Source organism: Abramis brama (genome assembly GCF_963993115.1).
Source record: "Abramis brama genome assembly, chromosome: 10".
In the NCBI taxonomy this organism is placed as follows: Eukaryota; Metazoa; Chordata; class Actinopteri; order Cypriniformes; family Leuciscidae; genus Abramis; species Abramis brama.
The window spans coordinates 9,021,731-9,041,175 of record NC_139972.1 but is presented as its reverse complement, the minus strand read 5'-3'; the positions used below and the strand labels follow the sequence as shown (position 1 = coordinate 9,041,175).

Here is a 19,445-nt window from a genome sequence, read left to right as displayed (position 1 = left end):
GAGAGCGTGTGAAAAGTGTCAATTGGTGACACGGTGTCTCACGGTGAATGCGTGAGTTGGCAGCTATGGCTTATCTCTCTTTTAAAACCACATCTCGCAATTCTGACTTTATAACTAGTAATTATGACTTTTTTTCTCAGAATTGATAGATGAGATATACAGTAAACTCGAAATTGCGTGTCAAAGTCAGAATTACGAGATATAAACTCGAAATTGTGAGGGGAAAAGTCAGAATTATGAGATAAATTCGCTTCCATAGTATTCAGTGCCAATTCATAGGAAGCCTTTCCGCCACTGAATAAAAAATAAAAAAGGTAATTGCGGCTTTTTCTCTCTCACAGTTGCGAGTTTATATCTCACAATTCTGAAAAAAAAAAAAAACCCTGCAGAATTGTGAGATAAAAAGTCGAAATTACCATTTTTATTTTTTAATCTGTGGCAGAAAAAAGCTTCAATTCCTCTTATCAAGGAAAGAAAACACTCTTTCCATGTGCACTTCGGGTTCTTTGTCATGACAGTTGTTGCAGACATCTCAAGGAAGTAATTTTCTAGCAAAATCACACCTAAACAATCTGCTATCAAATTCACAAAGTCATGTTTTCAACATCACAGAACTTCCTTTATTGAGAAACATCTGCTGCAAAATATACAAGTGATTTACATCAAGAAAAACGACATACATTCAATCATACTTTCATAAACATATTACAAACGAAACAGATTTTTTGTAAACTGATTGTAATAAAACTGATCGTTATAAAAACAGTGCAAAAACAGATTTCTAAAGCAAGAATTTCCTTCGTACCATTAGACAGCAGAACCACCTGATTGGCCATTACACATGCGTCTGAGCATCTGATTGGCTGCTGTTGCTGTCAATCACTCGGCCAGCCACTTTTGGAGCAGGATGAAGATGCGGTCCCGTGCCAGACCCAGCTGAGGAAGGTCTTCTGCTCGGGGCGGGTACATGTTTGCACAATGAGCCGTTCCTGAGAGAGAGAGAGAGAGAGAGGGGATCAAATTCACCTTTATTATCACAATTGACTTGCTATTATTACACAAGATTTACAGCTGATTTACAAAAAAAACACAAAAATACATAAATAGATTACATTTTCTTTCTTTAAAAAAAAGAAAACCTCAAAACCAATTCATTGTCATACAGTGTACATAATACTTCATTTATTCCCCATAATTCTATAAACTTTGGTAGAGATTCCACCAACTTGTAGTACCCTCAATCGAGAAGCTATCAAACCTAAAAACATAGGCACAACAGTTATTGACCTTCACCCCAACAGTCTGTTTTTCCTTGTCTTCCAAATAGAGAGAGAGAGAGAGAATGAGAGAGAGAGAGAGAGAATGGCACCGGTGAGATTCAGCGGGAAAAGGATATGAATGTAAATGGAGACGGGACAGACCTTTGATGAAGACAGCCGGAAGGTCACTTGCGATGTCCCGGGTCACTCCGAGAGCGTGCCAGGGGTCAATGGAGCCGTTGGGGAAGACGATGCGAGTGCTCTTGATGTCATATCCTCCGTATTCCTCATTGGTCTGCTGAATGGCATCATCTAACGAGGTGCTCAGATTATATATATCAGCGCACTGCTGCAGGAAATACCTGCACAACAGAAGACCGTTGGATACGTTTAAACACTTAATGCTATTGCAAAGTGCAAACACACAAATGCCAAGACAACAAAATCACTCCAAAACACACACACACTCACGGTAAGGGAAAGCCATTGAAGGGCTGGTTCGGTGAATCTGTGCTCTGATAAAATCCAAATTCAGTGCAGGTCTGATACACCCACTGCCGTCCTAAACACACAAATCAAATTCAGCTTCAGCTTTTATGATAGAATACTACATTTCTGATCAATCGCAAGATGCCTCTAATGCCTGGGTGATATTTCATCAGATTTTTTTTAACATTAAAATAAAAAAAAATATTTTCAAAAATGTAAATAAATAACAAAACAATAACTAAATAAAATAAAACTAAAATTCATTAGGTTTTATTTTCTTTATATTAAATATTTTTTTGGACATCATTCACTGATGTGATATTCATGTTTATAAATAAACATTTATAAAATGTTATATAAAATGTATAAAACATTTCATAAACATAATGCCACACAAATTAAATTCAGCTGCATTTTATGATAGAATACAACATTTCTGATCAATCGTAAGATGTCTCTAATAGGTGATGTCCCCTAGGTGATGTTTTATCCCCCCCCCCATTTTATTTATAATAAAATAAATAAATACAAAATTAATTTATTCACAAATAAAACTGAAATATTAAAAGTGCCAAATAAAAACCCTAAAATATGAAAACCCTTCTTTGCGTTGCAATAGTACTAAATGACCAAAATAAAACAAAATTAAGTAAAAAAGGACATAAATACATTTATTAGGCTTCATTTTCATTATGCTAAATGTAATTTCTTGAGCATATTTTCATGAGATTCAGTGGCTGAAATACTGGTTCTCATTCAGACACAGAAAATAAGAGGAAAAACCCATAAAGACGTGAGAAAGGACAAATGAGAGGCCCAGACCGCACTTCCTGGGATATAAAGCTGGAAAACAAGCCAGGAACATCACGTACAAATATAAACACAGTGTGTGACGTAAGCACTGCACATAAACACACACACACCTCCCCCGGCCTCCGGGCCGCTCCAGCTAGTGTTGCTCATGTCCTGGATGTAGCTTTTATACTGGGTGTTTATGCATGACTGGGAGAAGGTTTTCTGCATCAGACGAGCCACAGCAGCGTATCGATCGTACGGGTCGCCGAGAGAAGAGTCCAGCATCACACTGCACAACACCTTTATCGTGATGTTAGTGCCCACAACGCCCTGAAACACACACACACACGCACTTTTAGATTCTATTGCTTTAAAGGTGGGGTATGTGATTCTCTTTTTTGTCCATTTTTTCAAAATCACTTGAAATCCTATTCCTAACCCACTTACAGCCACTGAGTTAGAAGCACTGAAATGAAAATTAAGCAATTTAATCATCTGTGGAACGGGCAGGACTCGAAAAACTCCAGCCAATCATTTCCAAGACCACCTAGAATCATTGGACAGTAAGTTCGTCAATCAAACGGTCGTACCCCCTCCCCCCATCCCCCTCCCATCCATTGCACGTCGAATGGGTGGAGTCAGGGCCAGCGTTGGAGGAAAGAAGGTAGGACCATTTGAGTTGTGTATTTTCAAAATATGCCGGCCGTTTTGCAAATCCCATACCCTACCTTTAATATAAAGCTCATTTTAATGACTAACACAATCCTACTAGAAACATATTGCATGAGTAAAGAATTTTTTTTAAGTCGTTTTTTTCCCCACCGAAATAAATAAATGATAACTTCGGCACCAATCAGAAACGTTGAGGCAGGCTTTACACGATGACGATCGCTCTGATTGGTTTTAGGTCTATCCAATTGCGCCCAGAGGCATTTGAGCGACGTCCGTTGGTGAAGTGCATCAACTTTTAAATGCATTATTATATTCAAATTGCAAACACATGAGGACAGTCTCCATGAAAGACCCACTGGCAGATGAACGTGCTACTACATTTCTCTCTGAAACGGTAAGAAATTAAATTAGATTTAATAGAGGATTTTACCTGTGACAAGATGATTGACGGCAGTTTACGCGACAGATCCGTCCGATAAAGATGACGAAGTAGTATGTCCCAAAGCTTGCCTAATTTTTTGCTACACATTCAAAAGTAAATACCTTTTCTTCACAAAAAGAGTAGATACTTTTATGGCGTAGTGTAACTTAGGCGAATTGGGACGCAGCATATGGCTTTACACGATGACGATCGCTCTGATTGGTTTTAGGTCCATCCAATTGCGCCCAGAGGCATTTGAGCGACGTCCGTTGGTGACGCCCCTTTGGAAATGAGTTATTAATGAAGCTTTGTCAGACCATAACTCAGTTACTACTGAGAATGGTCTGGTTTTAACCAGGCTATAATCAATGTGCTTTTACTATAAGTTCTGAAGTAATTTTATTGATCAATTATTTAGGTATCTTTATTTAATTATTAAATGTAGTTATCAGTTTAAATTTGGAAGATTAAAAATATATATTTTGTATGGTAAATGGTCTTAAGAAATTATGTTTCTTCTTTTTTGGTATGTTAAATGTTATTATGGAATGTTTTTGTGTGTCGATGTTGTTTTGTTTTGCCGTGGATGTTTGTTTTCTTATTGTTACATTTTAAATATAAAAAAAGACAATGTCGTCACATTTTTGGAATTAAAAATCATAATTTAAATCATTTTTATCCCACTTCAAATGAAGGGTTTTGTCTGATTTTGCTCACTTGTAGAAACTGTTTTGAAAAAAGCGTCAGGGCATTTGAGGACAGAAGTCTCGGAGCCGCTCGTAATCAGGATGTGAGCTGTAATCTATCAGAACCAGAACTGAGATTCCAAGAACACTCACAGATCGGAGTCTGATTACACAGACACGCCTCTCAATCCAAAATACACTTAAACACTTCATCACTGCTTGGATCACGCCAGGGAATGTGTGTGTGTGTGTGTGTGTGTGTGTGTGTGTGTGCGCGTGTGTGAGTGTGCGTGAGTGAGTGTATGTGTGTGTGTGAGTGAGTGAGTGTATGTGTGTGTGTGTGTGTGAGTGAGAATGTGTATGTGTGAGTGAGTGTATGTGTGAGTGAGTGAGTGAGTGAGTGTGTATGTGTCTGAATGAGTGAGTGAGTGAGTGAGTGAGTGAGTGAGTGTCTGAGTGAGTGAGTGTCTGAGTGAGTGTGTGAGTGTCAGTGAGTGAGAGTGAGTGAGTGAGTGAAGTGATTGAGTGAGTGAAGTGATTGAGTGAGCGAATGAGTGTCTGAGTGAGTGTGTGAGTGAGTGAATGAGTGTCTGAGTGAGTGTGTGAGTGAGTGAGTGAGTGAGTGAGTGAGTGAGTGAGTGTCAGTGAGTGTCTGAGTGAGTGAGTGTCTGAGTGAGTGTGTGAGTGTCAGTGAGTGAGTGTCAGTGAGTGAGAGTGAGTGAGTGTCTGAGTGAGTGAGTGTGTGAGTGTCAGTGAGTGAGTGAGTGAGTGAGTGAGTGAATGAGTGACTGAGTGTCTGAGTGAGTGAGTGAGTGAGTGAGTGAATGAGTGAGTGAGTGAGTGAGTGAGTGAGTGAGTGAGTGAGTGAGTGAGTGAGTGTGTGTGTCAGTGAGTGTGAGTGAGTGAGTGTCTGAGTGAGTGTGTGAGTGTCAGTGAGTGAGTGAGTGAGTGAGTGTGAGTGAGTGAGTGTCTGAGTGAGTGAGTGAGTGAGTGAGTGAGTGAGTGAGTGAGTGAGTGTGTGTGTGAGTGTCAGTGAGTGAGTGAGTGAGTGAGTGTCAGTGAGTGTGAGTGAGTGAGTGTCTGAGTGAGTGTGTGAGTGTCAGTGAGTGTGAGAGTGTCAGTGAGTGTGAGTGTCAGTGAGTGGTTCATAAACCAAATCTGGAGTTTGAATTCACTCAAATGTAAACTAAGTCATGGGTTTTTACATTTTCAGGTAAAGACTGTTAATCTAGGACTGGATTTTTCTCATTCTATCTCTATACTACAGTATGCAAGAGTGTCCCGAATCACAGGAGCCTGAAAATAAAGCTGTCCTGTGGATCTCAAGGAGTGTATCTCTGCATGCTTTATGGGCTAATTTTACCCACAACTCCTTGCGCTATAAAAGACAGGAGTTTGTGGCAGCTCTTACAACTTTAAGAAAATGTTGAGGAAAACAAGGATGAAGTCATTTTAAGAAGTGAAGAAGTCATGGATTCTAAGTCGAATTTACTGCACTGTTGCAGATGCAAAAAAACACACTTATTCACTATAAATTAGTGCTGTCAAACGATTCAAATATTTAATCGCGATTAATCTCATTAATGTCATAGTTAACTCGCAATTAACTGCACATTTTATCTATTCTAAATGAATAGATAAAATATATTTCACACTAACATTCTCACTTGGAGCAAATAATCGCATCAGAGAATTCGCGTCAAGTGGTATTTCAGACTGGACGTGCTGCGATGATAGCTCAGTTCACAACGACAAAACACACAGATTACTTTGGTCTTGTCAATGAAACCATTTGGCAACTTTTTAAAAGTAAACTTTCCATTCAGAATCTTATTGGCATCCATTTCGGCGTCTCGCGCTCGCCATCCACTCAAAACATAACATTAGCCTACTACTCTTTGGCCGGCTCGCAAGCCCAAACAAGTGTGTGCGGCGTGCCTGTCGTTTTGTTTCCGGTCTAGCTAGAGCCGGTGTGGTGTTGTAGTTTTTCTAACGTTACTAGTTGTTGCAATAGCATGTGAAAAAAACGACAAAGTTTGCTAGGCCAAAAAGAACGTTAATCTCGCGATTAAAAAAAAAATGACGCCGTTAAAATGGGTTTGCGTTAACGCCGTTAATAACACGTTTAACTGACAGCACTACTATAAATGTAATGAAAAATAATCTTAAATTTACTTGAGAAGCAACACAGCTAAGATTCATTTTCAGTGATTGAATTCAAGTATTCAATTTCAAGTTTTCAAAATTCACTGGCAGAAACACAATTTTTACACCAGGCCAGCACAAACAAAATCATGCTCTGGTAAATCATAACGAGATGAAAAGTCAAAATTATAACAAAGTTGAAATTATAATGACATTTATAATTCAAAATTATGGCATACAAAGTCAAAGTTATAGCATAAATCAAAATTATGACATACAAAATCGAAATTATGACTTAAAAACTTACAATTATTTTTTAATAGTCGGTATTATGACTTACTAAATCAAAATCATGATTTACATGCATTACAAATTCGAAATTATGACATACTAAATCAAATTTATGAGATTTAAAAGTAAAAAATTATGATGAAAAAAGTCAGAATTATGAAATACAAAATTTAAATATGATTAACGTTTTATAAATCTGAAAATATGACATACTAAATTCAAATGATGAATAACGTGATTTAAAAAGTCAAAATTATGAGAAAAAAAAAAGACAAAAGTCGAAGTTATAGCATGAGTCAAAATTGACAGTTGAAATCATAACATGGCTTATGTCATAATTTCGACTTTTTAAATCATAGTTTCCTTTCTGTCATAATTATGATTTACCAGAGCATGATTTTATTTTTTACAATAAACATTTATTTTTTACAGAAGTGACTATTTTGAAATTATGAAATCTAAAATTTCTTTTTAAAAATTCTAATGTAAAACAAGTCAAAAAACAAATAATTAACAAAAACTATTGAAAATCATTTTTTGTAGCATATGTTGGTATGTGCTAATAAAGGCCTACTTTCTCATTACACACATAGAAGTATGCACTTCCCTGTCATCAGGAGCAGAAGTATGCAAACAGGGATGCAGGATTTTTATACTAACCCAAATGTAGCTCATTTTATAAATCACAAGTGACACGTAAGAATAAAACATGAACAATCCAAACGTTTCCCATTATAAACACGGCTGTTGTTTCTCTCTCTCATTCATTCAGCTGCTCTCTCTCTCGCTCTCTCTCACTGAAACTCAATCCTGCACCTCTAAAAGCTCCTGTGGTTTATTGGTAATCTGACCAGACAATATCCAGCCTCTTATCTGTCTCATACACACACACTCTCCAACAAATGACTAATCTTGTTTCTGACTCGACCTTTCCTGACCCGAGTAATGGCTTTAGTACAGAGTCTTCATGAACTCTAACCATTTCATTTTTGTGCTTGTGGTCATAATGTGGCGTGGCGGACAACATGGACCCGGTCCATCATCTCAAACTCACACACCTCAAAGCCACGGTTGTCCTCGTTGTATTGCACCACATCCATGAAATTCCCAGCCAAAGACTCCAGGAGATACGCAGAATCCATCTTGGACTGGATCTGGAGCTTAGAGCACAACCTGAGACAGAGAAATGAGTTCATGCTGACGATACACACTAGATAATTTGTGGAGAAACACACACTCTTCTCCACTTGAAACACTGAACCACAAGACTCCACACACACACTCAATGACATCATCAAATCTGGCATCCTGCAAGGCCGAGCAGAACGGGGAACAGTTTGAATATGTTGGGAAAAGTGTTAGATCATTGAGTGTGTGAATCACACGAAAACACGTCGCACATCATCCCCAATATAAAGAAAATGAATGGAACATTAAGAGGTTTTGCATTGTGACATTTTCTCTAAAATCCTTATTATCGTAATGCATCCAGATGAACTGCAATACAATGTTTTTTTTTTGTTTTTTTTGTTAAATCATTATTTTATTTAAATGCAGTCCAACAAATTCTACCATGATATACAAATACTTTACAAGTTACACTATCGTTCAAAATCAATACTTTTATTCAGCAAGGATGCATCAAACTGACCAAAAGTGACAGTAAAGACATTTAGAATGTTACAAAAAATTATATTTCAAATAAATTCTGTTATTTTGACCTATTTATCATTATTTTTCCACAAAAAAAGTGGATGAAAAGTAGAAAAAGATGCTTAATTAAAATAAAAATAATGTGTGGGTCGTGCTGAGACGACTGACCCTGGTCCATATCTGAGCCACGGAGCACAGACGGCATTCCAGGACCTCACAATCCTGACACACACACACACACGCACAGATCACAAGTCGAACGGAACTAAGAAGGACACTGAAACCAGGATAGTCACAGTCCAGCAACTGCAACAGAAAGGCCTTTTCAGTCCTTCCAAAACACACATGTATTAGACATAGTCTCATGTTCCTATGCCATTACAAACCTATATAATCCCCAACTCTAGTACTTTAAATAGATGCATCCTTTCAGAAATGTATTTTTAAGTCAAGGTGAAATTAAAATAAGTACCCTATAATAAACTAAAAATATAGTGAGTATACTGAATGATGTAACTTGCTCCACCTCAAACATGACTGTGTTTCTCCTTCTGACGCAATTAAAGACATGTTGGCAGGGATGAATATTATCCAATAACATCATAGCCAACTTTCCATCAGATCCTGATGAATGAATAAAATAAAAATCAAGACCTAGCAAGAATTATTTACAGCTAAATATTCTGTTTCACTTAGTAATGTCGCTTTTTTAATATAAATGCATTATGAATGCAATTTTATGTTGTCTGTTAAATTAAATCTCAATTAAAACGCAGCTAAAATGGCACTTCTCACACTATACACTGCCATTCAAAAGTTTAAGGGCAGCAATCTTTCTCTGTTTTTGAAAGAAGTCTCTTCTGCTCACCAAGGCTGCATTTATTTGGTCAAAAATACTGTAAAAACATTGAAATACTTAAAATAATTGTTTTCTATGTGAATATATTGTAAATTGTAATTTATTCCTGTGATGGTAAAGCTGAATTTTCAGCATCATTACTTCAGTGTCACATGATCCTTCAGAAATCAGTATAATATGATTATTATGTGCTCAAAAAACATGTTTAAAAAAGTTTTTTTTGCTTTATATTTTTGTGCAAACCATGATACATTTTAATCAGGATCCATTGATATACAGAAAGATCAAAAGGACTAGATTTATTTGTAATATATTTTTTTTGATCTATCTAAAAAAGTCACTTTTGATCAATTTAATGCATCCATGCTGAATAAAAGCATTCATTTCTTTTTATAAGTGTGTGTGTGTGTGATACCCGAAGTCCTTTGTGATGTTGTCATATGTTTTCGGGTCTTTGAGCCGATCAACCAGTGTGTCCGATGCTTTCTTCACCAATAGGGGGCAGTCCGGGTTCTCCGCCGCCAGCGATCGCCACACCACCTCTAAATATTCTGCAAACACAGAAGACAATCACACAACATCCATTACTCAACAAAATTCTAATGTTCGATTTGACTCATGTGAATGTTTGAAACGGCTTCACAAACAGTATCGTTATTTCTGTGTTACAAATATTCATATTATCACGGAAGTACTGAGATAAAAGTTTATAGTTGGGATATAAACACTGATGCATATAGTAGCGATCAAACAGAGTTAATCAGCTACTGAAAGTAACTTGACGCTTCAAATAATGATTATATCGATTACATCGTTACACCAGTAGGTGGCGACAAGTGACTGTTTAAAACGGTATTTGTCATTGAATCATTCAAGAGATCCGTTCAAAAACGCTGAAACAAGTGAAGTATTTATGAGCGAGTCATTGAATCATTCACTCAAACGGATTTATTTTAACATTTTAAATGGACTGCAACAATGAACATTTTGTGAGAACCTCACCTTACATGATATTTTGTCTGTTCAGAATTGTGAGAGAATCTTGATCATATCATATATATTGAAGCTGCTGCTTTTATCCAGCCATTCGGTTTGCACCATTATTATTATTTTTAGACTAAAGGCCCGTTCACACCAAGAACGATCACAATAACGATAATAACAATATTAGAGTCACACCAGCGGACGATATCGTTCTGTTTATTCTGCAGGTTTATCATCTGCCGCTTTAAATGCTCGAGCTCTTTAAAGCAAGATGGATTCTGATTGGCTGTCAATGTTTTTATCAGTTTTTACGGCACTGAGAAACTGCAAAAAATTGTTGGAATCACTTTAAAAAAAAATGTCCAGCTGAAAACGATAAAAACATTGACAGCCAATCAGAATTGGAGAATAAACAGACAGCCTGATTGACAGCCAATCAGAATTGCAAAATAAACAGAACGATATCGTCCGCTGGTTTGATGTTAATATATCATTATAGTGATTGTTCTTGCTGTGAACGGGCCTTTAGTCTAAAAGTAATAGTAATGTTGCAAACCAAACGGCTCAAATATGATGTTATTGCATGTTTGAAAGACATTTAGAATTTACTTTGAGATATGCATGAGATCTCTCCTATTTCCGAGTGATAAATGAGAGCAGTCCCGATGAAACCGCCGTCAACATCATCATGCATGTGCAAACTGAGAAGATCCTGCATTGTTTGAGGCAAAAAAAAAAAAAAAGCACACGCTCTCCAACTACACAACGAGAGATGAGATGATGAGACGAGAGGACACGATATGAGAGGCTATTGTTCTGGCGCTGGAGTGATCTAAGAGCGGCTTACAATGAAGAGCTCTGTGAAAGTGGTCAGAGCGACATCACTATCCTGAGGAGCGATGCCACACTTGAGCCGAAGCTCCACCGCAGGACAGACCACAATCATGGAGTGTGACAGACATGGAGTCATCCGCTGTCATCAAACCACACAGACGGAGAGGCTTGAGATTCTCCTCACAGGCAAAACACATGCGTCTGGTCTCTCCGCACTGGACACACATAATTAACCCTCGATTTAAATTTAATGTTAATGTCTGTACGGAGGCGTTGTTTTAAATATGACACAACAGACATAATAAACACCCTCTCAGACCGACTGGTGATTAATGTGTGTGTGTGTGTGTGTGTGTGTGTGTGTGTGGAGCTGTAGGTCAGGGAAAGGTCTCTGTTCAGAGTTTTTCCGATGTCGTGGTGACACACAGCTGTTCGCAGGGACGGAGGGAAAAAGCTAATAAGACGAGAAAAGCAGACTGAAAACAAGACAAAAAGAAATGACTAAAAACTAAACTAAATTTAAAATATTTAATTAATAGTTTTATTCAGCAAGGATGCATTAAATTGATCAAAAGTGACAGTTGAGACATTTAAATGTTACAAAAGATTATATTTCAAATAAATGCTGTTCTTTTGAACATTCTATTTAGAACCCTGAAAAACTTGATCATGGTTTCCACAGAAATATGAAGCAGAACAACTGTTTTCATCATTGATAATAATCAGAAATGTTTCTAGAGCATTAAATCATCATATTAGACTGATTTCTGAAGGATCATGTGACACTGAAGACTGGAGTAATGATGTTGAAAATTCAGCTTTGATCACAGGAATAAATTACATTGAACAGCATATTAAAATAGTAAACAGTTCTTTTAAAATGCAATAATTTTTCACAATATTACTGAGAAAATTACTAAATTGATTCATTTCAGTTGCAGAACTTGATGTATTTCTGAGTAAAACCAGGACATTGAACAAGAAACGTTGTAGAGTGGAAATTTAGACATTGTTTTTCTCAATTTTGTCCATCAAGAATTGACTGAATGGTGAAAAGCGGAAAGCCAAAAGGAAAATAGTTTCAGGAAGTGGAGCAAGATATGAAACAAGCCTCTTTCTTTAGTGCACTAATAAAACATGCACAATAAGACCAGGAGCATGTATTAATGATGATGTCATGTTGAATGACTGTCATCGAATGCTTTCTCCTCACAGTGCTCACCTGGGAAGTTGACGGTGGCGTGAACGGGTGCGCTGGTCGCCACAGAGGCGTGGACCAGGTGCGGGTACTTCAGACGGAACCAGGCAGCAAGGGATCCTGGGTAGGAGCCCCCAAACGCAACCCACTTGCTGTTGGTCAGGCCTCGCGTTGCTGCGGTGACCGAGCGGAAGTGAGCGAGATCGGCCAGAGCCTGACGACTACTGAGGAAACGCAGATTCACTGCGCTCAGATCCCTGACAACACACAACACAACAATCTATCAGTTACTGAGGGGATATTTACATCTGGATGGATGGATGGATAAAATCAGATGGATGGATAGACAGACAGAGAGACAGACAGACAGATAGATATATAGATAGATAGATAGATAGATAGATAGATAGATAGATAGATAGATAGATAGATAGATAGATAATCAGATAGATAGATGGATTTCCTCTATGTGAAAAGACAGCCATGTGTTATTGACTTGTAGTGCCATCTAGTGTTGATAACCCAGTGTTGTTCTTCCACTCACTCGGTCGGTTGACTCTTCCCGTAGAAGCGGTGCTCCAGTAATAAACACAAGGCTCCCAGTTTCTGTGCATAAAGCAGCCAGGATCCGTACTGCATCCAGGCGGGATTAGCCGGACCTTCCCCCCCGATCATCAGGAACACCGGACCACCGGCTCTATAGAAACTCTCATTCACAAAGTATCTCTGCAGGAGCGAAAGGTTTGTTTAGTTTAAGGTTTATTAGAACCTTTAGTGTCATATGGACTGTCAAAATCAGTGCTTTTGCACACACACACACACACACACACACACACACACACACACACACACTAACAGACCCCTAACCTACCCATCACACAAAACTTTCTACATTTTTACATTTTCAAACAAACATCATTTGGTCCACAATGTAATACAAACCTGCACACACACACAGGTTACACACACAGGTTACACACACGTCACAAGATTGGAATCATTATGATTTTTTATTGTCTCTGAAAGAAGTCTCTTCTGTTCACCAAGGCTTCATTTATTTGATCAAAAATACAGTATAAACTGTAATATTGTGAAATATTTTTTACAATTAAAGATAACTGTTTTCTATTTGAATATATGCTAAAACATAATTTATTCCTGTGATCAAAGCTGAATTTTCAGCATCATTACTCCAGTATTCAGTGTCACATAATCCTTCAGAAATCAGTCTAATATGATGATTTGCTGCTCAAGAAACATTTCTGATTATTATCAATGTTGAAAATAGTTCATATTTCATATATAAGATTTTAAAATAAATAAATAAATAATAATAATACTTTTATTCAGGAAGGATGCATTTATAACATTACAAACGATTTCAAATAAATGCTGTTCTTTTGAATTTTCTACACATCAGAGAATCCTGAAAGAAAATGCACAAGCGATTTCCACAAAAATATGAAGCAGCACAACTGTTTTCAACATAATCAGACATGTTTATTGAGCACAAAATCAGCATATTTGAATGATTTCTGAAGGATAATACCATGGTGTTCTCTGAAGTCATGGAGCATGCATGCATGTATCAGTGTTTCAGTGAGTGTCTCTAGTGTCATGCACTGAAGTAACGTTACCTGTTTCCAGACTCGAGTCTCTGCGCCGTTGAAGTGATCCAGTCTCTGAGTGAACCACTGCTCGTCCACATCAGACTTCACGTGCAGCTGAGCTTCATTTCTGCGCGAGCTCCTGTGGTGAGCAGCGCACGGGGCGAGGAAAACACACGCTAAAACTATCACTACAGCAGCTGGATATCTCTCTAAACTATTACAGCCTAAAGCCATCTTGAAATGGAACTGATTCCCTGATCATGTGTTTATAATCATGTGATATGTCATCTCTTCCCCACTACGGTAAAGGCTGAGCTCATGAATATTAAGTAGTTCCGCGTTATCCTTGGTCCTTGGTCATGAATATTCATTTTTAAAGGCTGACGTTCTGTTCTTGCCTTCCAATGGCGAAGCTCGTAAAATGAATATGTAGACTCAAGCCTTCGTCGTAGTAACTCAATAGCTTATCCATATTTTAAAATAAAAGAGACTCGATTGGCTTCACCAAATAAAAAATAAATTAAAACTGTTATGTTCGCGTTAAAGATGTATGATCATGCAAAGAAGATGTAGGCTATGCGTTGTCCCTCTGAAGAGAAATTATGCGAAATGCGGCGGAATGAGCAACAGTTGCTGACTGACTACCGTAAATACTGTAATATGGCGCTTCTTCAAGTTAGATTACTTAAAGGGATAGTAACATCTGTCATCATTTACCGACCCTGACGTTGTTCCAAACCTGTATGAATTTCATTCTTCTTCTGACCACAAAAGAAGATGTTTTGAAGAATGTTGGTAACCAAACAGCTGCTGGGCCCCATTGACTTCCATAGTATTATTTTTTTTCTTCCTGTGAAGCTCATGCTTGAGATGAAAATATCATGGTATCTCTTGTAAACAAAATATGCTATTCTGCATAATTTCTAAATAAAATGTCGTTTTGTAAAATTATGTAGGCCTATGTGTTAAAATATTAGGTCCTTTTCATACATTTCATGGTACACTTTGGTATATCATGATTTTTTTTTAATGCATTAGAAGGACAAAAATGTTTGTGTGTGTGTGTGTGTGTGTGTGTGTGAGAGAGAGAGAGAGAGAGAGAGAGAGAGAGAGAGAGAGAGAGTTATTTATATGTTAAATAACCTATTATAATATAAAATTAACCATTTTCCCTTTTTATTTATTTATTTGTTTGAGAATTGTTGACTGTTTAATCTTGATGTTTGTCAATCACATTATTTTTTAATTACATACCTAATATCAAATAAACATAAAAAATGTGTGTGTGTGTGTGTGTGTGTGTGTGTGTGAGAGAGAGAGAGAGAGAGAGAGAGAGAGAGAGAGAGAGAGAGAGAGAGAGGTGTTAAATAACCTATTATAATATAAAATTAACCATTTCCCCTTTTTATTTATTTATTTATTTGAGAATTGTTGTCTGTTTAATCTTGATGTTTGTCAATCACATTATTTTTTAATTACATACCTAATATCAAATAAACATGAAATAAGAAGCACCTCATCTAATGGCTAAATACCTGCTTTCACTGAATATTTGAAGAAAAACATAGTTTTTAAAAGGTTTCAGGCTCTATTTTGTGCAATATTTATGGAAAGGACCATGCATGAACTTAATAGTTATTTATTGTGTGTTCTCTTACGAGAGGTTCTCTCGTATTGCGTAAGTAGCTTACGCTGCGGGAAAGTCTTCTTTCTCGAGATACTGAAGCCAAAAAATTATCCTTAATTTTTTATAATCTTGTCAACACAGTGCAGCAGCATGCAGACCTAGGGCAGGCTTACTAGCGTGCCCATTGGCTGCCCTGCGGCAACTGCAGCAGCCTATTGCTGAGCCCTTGGCGTGACGTCACGACCAATGAGCGCGCTTGGCGCGCTTCATGCGTCACAGCCCGCCAAAAGGGGTGTGGCTTAGCGTATATAAGCAGGGCTCAGAGGCTGCTTCACCGATTTCTGTCTCTTCAGCGAAGCTCTCCGCATCGCTGGACTCTGAGGAAGCCGCCGTTGAATCAAGCGACCAGCACGCCGAGGATCTCAGACTGAGGAAGCCGGCCGCCTTCGCCGCCTTCAGCTTTCCCTGCCTGCTTCGCTATCCGGCGAATATATCCTTTATCTGCTCTGTGTGTGTGTGTTTGTGTGTTCGCCCCGTGACACACTTTGCATCTAAAAGAGCGCGAGGCGTTGTTTCAAATGCCTCGCTCATCCTGTGGCTCGTGCAGAGCCACGCTCAGCAACGGAGACCACCATGTGATCTGCGCTCTCTGCCTGGGCTTCGACCACGCAGCCCTCGCCCTTTCTGCGGGCGGCTGCGAACAGTGCGAGGATATGCCGATGTCGACCCTGCGGGCTCGACTTGCCATGTTTGAGAATCCTCCCCCTTCTCCGGCTGCCTCTTCCGGGCCGCGTAAGAAGAAACGCCGCTCTCAAAGGCCTCCCGAGCCGGGTATGACAGCTGAGCGCTCGCCGGAACCCCTCCCGCGAGCCTCGCTCTCTCCTTCTCCCCCGCCCTTCACCGACGCGCAGCGGCCGGCCACTGCCCGCACTGCCGTCGCTTCAGGGGATGAAGCAGATGACGCCGCTGACAGCTGCTCTCTGCTGGCTTCAGACAGCGAGGAGTGGTCGGGCTCTCACCGCTCCGCCTCCTCGACTCAAGAGTCTAGCCGGTCCCGCGCCAGTGTCGACGCGGAGCTTCTCCGCCTCCTCACCAAAGCGGTCGACCGACTGGGTCTGGACTGGTCCCCACCGAAGGCTCGACGGGTGTTTTCTGCCTAGCCGCCAAGCGCCAGCCTCTAGGCCAGCACCCTTCCTGCCTGAGCTCCATGCGGAGTTATCAAAGTCATGGAATGCACCCTTCTCCGCTAGACTCCGCTCTTCAGTCTCCTCGGCTCTCTCCCAGGTGGACGGGCTGCCGAGAAGGGGTATGCTGGCATCCCCCCCGTGGAGGAAGCTGTGGCAACGCACCTTTGCCCGCCGTCTGCCAGATGGCGCTCAAAGTCTGCCCTGCCGTCTAAAGCCTGCAGGACCACCTCAGCTCTCGCCGGCCACGCTTTCGCCGCCTCCGGCCAAGCTGCTTCTGCCCTGCACTCCATGGCTGTGCTTCAGATCCTACAAGCCGACCTCCTCCGTGAACTGGATGAGAAGGGCCCGGATCACACAGCATTAACGGATCTGCGCAGCGCTATGGACCTTTCGCTCCGTGCCACCAAGACCGCTGCACAAGCCATCGGCAGATCTATGTCCGCGCTCACCGTCATCGACAGACATCTATGGCTGACGCTGGCGGATATGAGAGAGGCAGAGCGCGCTGTGTTCCTCAATGCCCCGCTCTCGCCCACTGGCCTCTTCGGCCCTGCGGTCAGCGGGATTGTGGATCGCTTCTCCGAAGTGCAGAAGGCGTCACAGGCGATGAACCTCTTCCTGCCCCGCCGCTCGAGCCCAGCCGCAGGCCGCTCTCAAGCTCAGCCTCCTGCGCGCAGCTCCACACAGCGCTCGTCTCGGCCACCTACTGCTTCGCAGCGACGTCAGGGCGGCCGCCCTAGGTCGCGCTCGACCAGCCGTCACAGACCGCCGCCCCCCCGGGGACCGCGGCCCAAGATAACGCTGAAGTCTGAGCCCGCGAAGTCCTCCTAACAACCGTAAGGAGGAAAAGATGGCTGAGTCCCGCTGCGGCCGGACCGCCATCAAAGCGCCCAGCTCTGTCAGTCCCCTCAAGTCAGGCTACTGCAGCAGCTTACACCGCAGCCAACGAGCCAGTAATACCACTCGCTCGCCTGCACACAAACGCCGTTTTTACGGCGGCCCACATAAATCTCAGAAAGAGTAAAAATTTGGGTTTTCCGGCTCCGGCCGAAGGTGTCATAAGTGTAGAAAATGTGCCCACTCCCATGTGCTCACTGCTACACACAAAAACATGGTCCCCATGGTAACACGCTCAGAGCGCTCTCTCATAAAGCGGACACACGCCGCTCGAGTACTAAGTGTAGTAAATGTGCCCACAACTCTGTGCTCACACCTACCCGCTGCTCGCTCTGCCATTCAGTTACCTCGGGTTACAGACCCTCTAAAGCTCCCAAACACTGGCCGTGTCATAAGTGCAAACTCTGCGCCCGCTCACGAGCACGCGCACTTACTTTCAGACACGATAAACCCCACACCGCTCTCGCGCCAGGGGTGTTTGACAGCAAAACGCGCTCCATCCTTAGGGATCGAGCCACCGTACGCTGTACAGCCGGCCAGCACTGTTTACCAGCCCCCGTGTTCGAGCACCGGCGGCGCGCGCGCCGCCCCATCTTCTCTGATACAGGTTCCCCATCCCGCGCAGAGCGGTGATCTGAACCCAGAGACCATTCGACCCCTAGCTATGTGTGCAAAAGCATGGGAAGCTATTCAGTGCGCGTCAGAATGGGTGCTGAATACTATAAAACACGGCTATTCGCTTCAATTCGCTCGTCGCCCCCCGCGCTTTCTAGCGCAGATAAGTGAGTTTAGAAGCAGCGCACCTGCTTCAAGCAGAAATAGCGAAGCTGCTGCGCAAAGGGGCTATAGAACAGGTTCATCCTTCTCTGAGCGAGTCGGGCTTTTACAGCCGTTACTTCCTCGTACCCAAGAAGGACGGAGCGTTAAGACCTATTTTAGATCTGAGACATCTGAACAAAGCCCTCATGAGACGGCCGTTCAAAATGATTACAACCAGACAAATCCTCGCGCAGATTCGCCCAGGAGACTGGTTTATTTCTCTCGATCTAAAGGACGCGTACTTTCAGATCCAGATAACTCCCCGTCACAGGCCATTCTTGAGATTCGCCTTCGACGGTCGAGTATATCAATACACATTCCTGCCGTTCGGCCTGTCTTTAGCACCCCGTACATTTACGAAATGCATGGACACGGCTCTCGCTTCCCTGAGAAGACAGGGAATGCGAATACTGAACTATCTGGACGATTGGCTTATTCTAGCGCAGTCAGAGACGGAACTTGTGTCTCACAGAACAGCGCTTCTCAGCCATCTGGAAGGTCTGGGTCTCTCGGTCAACTGGACCAAGAGCTCGTTATCGCCCCGTCAGTCAATTTCCTTTCTTGGAATAGAACTAGACTCGGTGGCTATGACGGCCAGATTGTCGGAGCAGCGCGCGCGCCGCATCCTTCACCTCGCCGCATCCTTCCAAATAGGCAGCCAGGTTCCGCTGAGGACATTCCAGCGTATCCTGGGGCATATGGCCTCAGCTGCAGCAGTGCTTCAGCTGGGCTTATTGCGCATGCGCCCGCTTCAATGCTGGCTGAAAGCGCGCGTGCCCCACCGAGCCTGGGCCGCCGGCGGCTCGCGAGTCAGAGTGAATCAGGGCTGCATTTCAGCCCTGCAGCCCTGGCTGGCAGCCGAATGGTATCACACAGGAGTGACTATGGGGGTGATTTCACACCGGAAAGTTGTCTCGACAGACGCTTCCAACCTAGGTTGGGGAGCGCTCTTCGAAGGCAGACCGGTCTATGGCCGCTGGTCAGACCAGGAGAATCTCCTACACATAAACTGTCTAGAG

The 19,445-nt window shown here is 41.5% G+C and overlaps 1 protein-coding gene across 1 annotated transcript; it reads right to left on the bottom strand.

Moving 5' to 3' along the window:
• Positions 1–597: 597 nt before the first annotated feature.
• prss59 (serine protease 59, putative) lies at positions 598–14,467 on the bottom strand. Its single transcript, XM_084126251.1, has 9 exons — positions 13,924–14,467; positions 12,831–13,012; positions 12,311–12,543; positions 9,686–9,821; positions 7,817–7,931; positions 2,672–2,873; positions 1,731–1,821; positions 1,422–1,621; positions 598–989 (listed from the first exon to the last, which is right to left on the bottom strand). Exons 1-9 carry the CDS (start codon positions 14,128–14,130, stop codon positions 880–882), a joined length of 1,476 nt encoding a protein of 491 aa, XP_083982377.1. The 5' UTR covers positions 14,131–14,467; the 3' UTR covers positions 598–879.
• Positions 14,468–19,445: the final 4,978 nt, after the last annotated feature.